Source organism: Nansenia antarctica (assembly GCF_963989245.1).
Source record: "Nansenia antarctica genome assembly, chromosome: 2".
NCBI classification, from domain to species: Eukaryota; Metazoa; Chordata; class Actinopteri; order Argentiniformes; family Microstomatidae; genus Nansenia; species Nansenia antarctica.
This window is the reverse complement of record NC_137675.1, coordinates 45,938,127-45,944,126: the sequence shown is the minus strand read 5'-3', so window position 1 is coordinate 45,944,126 and position 6,000 is coordinate 45,938,127. Positions and strand designations below refer to the sequence as shown.

The window sequence follows — 6,000 nt, the reverse complement described above, 5'->3', positions numbered from 1 at the left end:
GACCATTATGTAAATGAATTCTGAAGATTCAACAAATCACATCACGGAATACATTATCATCCACTAATTATTTTCCTAATGAGAAGTAATGGCCTGTGTGGGTGAGGAGAAATCCACTTTCTTACAGACAAAAGTGTACATCTTGTATAAAGTTGAGTAGTAGACAACAAACTGAACCGCTCATCTGATATCAAATATTTACCATCTACAGTTAATGATCTTTTTTTTTGCTGTGGAGTCCTATAATATAAATTCTCAGGCTTTCATATTTGCTAGGCTATTGTATAATCTTTCATATAATCATTCGCTAGTTTTCTAGTCTAGGCGACACAGCAGTTATTGGGTCATTTCAATAGGTGCCTAGTCCCATGTAGAAGAAAAATCAAGTGAGGAACATCTCATTTCCTTCACTTGTTTTCCTCTCCCCCTCATGTCCTCGTTCACTCTCCTAGAGAGCTCTCCTCCTTTCTCTGGGACAGTTTCAGTAGGACGGAGGAGAGGACACAAGGGATCAGTGGTGGGTGGTGGTCTAGTGGATAGTGAGTTGGACTTGTGATCGGAAGGTTGTGAGTTCAAATCCCAACTGAAACCACACCACTACTAGTGTGCCCTTGAGTAAGGCACTTAGCCCTCAGTTAATCCAGGGGGAATCTCCCTGTAATTCGTAATTGTAAATCGCTTTGGATTAAAAGCGTCTGCTAAATGGCAACATTTTAAAAATTATTATCATGTTACGAACAAATGAGAAAAGGCCGTAGTATTGATGTCATACCTCCAACATAGCCGCGTCTCCTGAGATGAGCATACACAGCACCGGGATCTCAATGTTGCCACTACCTGTTAACACAACAAGTCAAGTCAAGTCAACTTTATTTCTATAGCACATTTACATACAGCAGCAGCTGAACCAAAAGTGCTTCACAGATGTAAAAACAGGTAAAGTGCAGGATATGAAATAAAATGCAACACAATACAACATATGATAACAATTAAAAGAAGAGAAGATAAAAGGACTAAAAAACAAGAAAACAATAAAACAATAAAAGCAATAAAACAATAAAAGCCAGGGGCCTAACGATGGCTAAGTGGGTGGGGGGGGGGAAGGCCAGGGAAAACAGGTGGGTTTTTAAGGAGGGATTTAAAAAAACGCAAAAGCTCTGTCTCCCCTGGTTTTTAGCCTGGTTCTAGGCAAGACCAGCAAGAACTGATCTGCTGATCTAAGGGATCTGGAGGGGGTGTGGCGGTGCAGAAGCTCAGAGAGGTAGAGGGGGGACAATCCTACTGAGTGCTTTAAAAACGGTCAAGGATCATTTAAAATCGATGCGGTATTGCGGTAAGTAACACAACAAGTCAAGGGAATGGTTTTAGGAGAATGAGGGTGTTAGGAATCCCTGTGCCTAGAGTCCTTACTCCAGCCTCACTCAGACCCCCCACAGGCTCCAAGCAGGCTGGGGTCATGGGTTCACCACACCTGGTGGGTGCCCGGGGGGGCGCTGGGGTCATCGGGTCACGGGTCTCTGGCCAGGTCCTTCCCCAACCTCTGATTGGTTGCTACCTGCCACCTCAACCAGTCAGGGTATTACCTACATACCCTTTAAGTCTGATCACAGTTCACGGCACTATCCTTACTTCATGGACAACCATACCATGGCTATTTCTTTGTGTGTACCTAGTGTAGAGTGCATCAGAACTACAGTAAGTGGACAGTAAGGGGTTCGAGTCCCGCTTCTGACCTACACTTTCAGACAACGAAATGCAGTAAGCAAGCTAAGTTTGACTTTGGCATTTGGGTTGAAATGTCTGGCAACGGGACTAGCTGTGTGTAGTTTTAATCTCTAATTTCCAATTGTTATGTACAATGTGTCACTGCCTAGCCTAAGTAGACCTCACAGCTGCAGGTATGTGGCTGCCCTGGGGTTTACTGCTACGGGAAGAAGTCGTCCTACAGGAACTCTTAACATTGTCTGATTCCCGATTGCGATACTTCATGGGGAATCTAAAGTTTGTGTTTTGTTTTTACCCCTACAAATTGATTCATAATCTAAGCTGTATCCGTTTGGCAACAAACAGCAACAATACAACTGGTTTCGCACGGTTTGAAATGTATGGAAAGTGATGAGGAAGTCATTCTGTAAGCGTCCTACACATTGTAGCAGGACACAAATGCAGCCCCAAATTCCTGGCTGGTGGTTTTATGAGATACCCAAATGTAACGGTTTTATGCTACGTCAAAGAGGATAATGCAAGGTAGGCAGCCTCTGTTCGGGCCCATGTCGTCTACCTTTTTTGGTGTAAAACTAGTTTATAGCCACCAGAGGGCCAACAATGACCACCCTAGAGTCGTTACCGCACCTAGGCTAGCTGGTAGCTGTGGTAACCCCATTTGTTCATATAACTCCAGCTGATGTCCATCAGCAATGCTCGGGTTTGGGAGCTGCACGACTTGATATTGTGTCTATCCTATATTAAATTACGCCTCAGCAAAAACACCTAATTTGTTTATAAAACATTTATGTTGTCGGTTAATGGAGCACAGTCATGGGCATTTTGTGGAGGGAGGACAAACGCATTTCCAATATCAGTGCGCTGTATCCTTCCTGTATGCTTGAACACGCAGTTAGATTTATCATAATGATAAGGTAATTTGATATTGAGATAACACAGACAGGATAATACATTTCGGTGGTGCCATCCGTAGCCTAAGTGGCACGAGTTACAGAGGGCCCAAGTATGTGAAAGTACTGTATGCTCGTGTTGGGTTGGGCTGGATCAAAAATGTTTAGTTAGTTCAATGATAAGTCTACATTTCAAACCAACGGAATAACACCTATACCAACACACCTATACCAACACACCTGTACCAACACACCTGTACGATCCAACTTGCCTTTTGTTTTGAAAACTGCATACCGACAGCACTTCACAAGCACAGTTGTTTTCCACCATAAAACCTCCCCAAGTGTGATTTATAAGATGTAAATTGCATAATAATATTTGAATAATATGGTGTTCCTGACTTCTCTCGCTCTGGGTAGAAGGTACGTGTGTAAGTGTAACAGGCATTGTATTAAGTACATAAGTACAACAGGTATCGCTCGTCCTCACACTCCTTCACACAAAAGCTGCGTCCCCTGTCCTGCCAACACACGTGGACACCGCCAACTGGTGAGGAGTGAGTTTACTGTCTCCACTTGGCCTTCAGCAGACAGCACTTCATATCACAGAGGAAGGGTTTTTACAGACTACGTCTGCACAGCCTAGGGTTCAAATCCCACATCGAACCTCCTACTCCGTCATCTCCCTCCGTTTTTATCTAGCGTTTCTCTATCGGGCTCTCAATAAAGCATAAGAGCGATGCCTCAAAAAAGAAAGAGAAAAAAAAAAGGTTCGCCTCCAAATGAACCAGAGTGTTTTTTCTCCCCCCACATAAGGAGGGCATGTGTGCCGCTCTCACCCCAGATCCCGGTGCGCTGGTGGGAGATGTAGTCCTCTATGTTGGCCCTGAAGGCCGTCTCCCCTCCCCGGCGGCCCACGCTGCCGTCATCCACCAGCAGGAAGGCCTGGTAGTTATTATCCAGGCAGCAGGAGTCACGGGACGTGTTCTGCACATAGTAGCGGGCTGGGAAACTACCCTGAGGGCAGGAGGAGGGAGGGAGGGAGGGACGGAGGGAGAGAAAGAGAGAAGAATGAGAAAAGGAAGAGATGGGGGGAAGGGAGGTTTAAAGGGAGGGGGGTGTAAATACTGTCATTGTACAGTATACCTGGGTACCGAATACATTGTGCGAGTGGCAGAGAAAGAAAGTGAGCGTGCGTGTGTGTGTGTGTGCGTGTGTGTGTGTGTGTGTGTGTGTGTGTGTGTGTGTGTGTGTGCGTGCGTCTGTGTGTGTGTGTGTGTGTGTGTGTGTGTGTGTGGTGCGCGTGTGTGTGTCTGCGTGTGTGCGTCTGCGACTGTGTGTGGTGTGTGTCTGCGTGTGTGTGTGTGCGTCTGCGTGCGTGTCTGTGTGTCTGCGTGTGTGTGTATTTGTCTGTGTGCGTGTGTGTGTTTTTGTGTGTGCGCGTGTGTGTGTGTGCATGTGTGTGTCTTTGTGTGTGCGTCTGCGTGTGTGCGTCTGCGACTGTGTGTGGTGTGTGTCTGCGTGTGTGTGTGTGTGCGTCTGCGTGCGTGTCTGTGTGTCTGCGTCTGCGTGTGTGTGTGTGTGTGTGTGTGTGTGTGTGTACCTGAGCGCTGACGAGCTGCTGTCTGTTGTGCACCAGCCCCCAGGGCGCCACGCCCACAGCGATGACCTTCTTCTGGGCCAGCGAGGACGCGGCCGCCGCGTGGTCCCTCACCGCCTCCCCCACACAGCGGCCCACCCCCTCCCTCAACCCCCCCGTGAGGATCCACGCCCCTGGGAGACGGAGGGAGGGAGGGGGGGAGGGGGGCGGGAGCAGGAGGAGGGAGAGAAGGAGTAGAGGAAGGAGAGAGACAAGAGAAAGAGTTGGACGGAAAAACACAGCTTGTTTAAAGTGTTTCAACGTGGAGCGACACAGCTTTGATGTACAATGGCATACACACACACATGGCATACAAATACACACATACATACACACACACACGCAGGATGCAAATCCACATATACACGTACACACACATTGCATATAAATATACATATACACACACATTGCATGCAAATACACACATACACATACCGTATTTTTATAAGTCACACTTTTTTTCATAGTTTGGCTGGTCCTGCGACTTATATGTCAAAATATATATAATTTCATACTGACTGACATGAACCAAGGAGTAACCATTACCGTCTACAGCCGCGAGAGGCCGCTCTGGGCTTGTGACAACTATATGCTGCTCCTGTACCACTGAAGAAATGAACTGAAACATTAACGGGAGCTTGGTGAACTTGTTTACCGGTAACTTGCTTGTTGGACTCGCTGGCTTGTTATGTTAATTTAGCCTATTCAGCCTCCCAGGTATGTTTTTTATGCTATTGTGTAGCTGAATAACTGTTAATGTGTTACGTTAACATACTGGACACCTATTCAGCCTGTTGTTCTGTGTTCTATTGTGTAGTTGAATAACTTGCCTTTCCAGATTAAATGTCTGTTCTTGGTCTTGGATTTTGTGAAATAAATTTATAAATAAACGTATAGTCCAGTGCGACTTATATATCTTTTTTTCCTCTTCATGACACATTTTTTGACTGATGCGATTTATACTCCGGAGCGACTTATAGTCTGGAAAATACGGTACACACACATCGCATACAAATCCACACATACACGTACACACACATCGCATACAAATACACACATACACGTACACCTGGGTTTCCGTTAACCGGTAATTACCGGTCTTTGTCCGGTAAAATCTGTTGAAGTCCGACATATTTAAACCTCTTCGGTCATAATGTCCGGTGAAAATAATTCCCTCTAAGCACAATTTGAATACAATTTGCTAAAAATAATTTGTCACATATTCTGATTCCTTCTACATTAAAAAATACGAATATATAGGCTATATTTTTGGATTTGATTATTAATGTGTAGACTAGCCTACGCGATGAACAAACAGCTGCAGGGTTGCCAGATGGGATTGACAATTTACAGCCTAACTAGTCCGCTAAATAACCGCTAAACCCAGTAGCCCATTCGGCGGTAACCCGACTCATCTGGCAACCCTGTCTCACAAGTAGTAGTTTGTGGTTTGCGGAGAGTGAAGGTACCTTTCGGGAGTAGTTGTGAGGGAGAAATTCGTCAGTTAATTTAGTTTGATCTAGTCTAAATAAAACCACTGCAGTGACAGGAGTCAAGGTTATTGTTCTGCGTGTTTTGGATGTGCTAGAGCACAGTGAATGACCACCGAGGGCCGTGAGATGCGGCTAGTAAAGGACGCTAGCCATCTCCACCCCGTTCATTGATTGAGCCTGCCGTGCCCGTTCCAGCCCTGAGTCGGGAGATTCAGAGTACAACATCCCCCTGGCTACCTCTTCTACTCCGGGA

At 45.8% G+C, this 6,000-nt stretch overlaps 1 protein-coding gene across 1 annotated transcript in view; it reads right to left on the bottom strand.

Moving 5' to 3' along the window:
* The window catches only part of trpm4a (transient receptor potential cation channel, subfamily M, member 4a), a gene marked incomplete at both ends in the record, with an annotated part of 78,148 nt that overhangs the window by 36,917 nt on the left and 35,231 nt on the right, over positions 1 to 6,000 (bottom strand). The window contains 3 exons of the mRNA XM_080523040.1: positions 773 to 837; positions 3,455 to 3,632; positions 4,219 to 4,388. Of these exons, the coding sequence (XP_080379166.1) occupies positions 773 to 837; positions 3,455 to 3,632; positions 4,219 to 4,388 (413 nt within the window). The remainder of the gene's footprint in view (positions 1 to 772; positions 838 to 3,454; positions 3,633 to 4,218; positions 4,389 to 6,000) is intronic.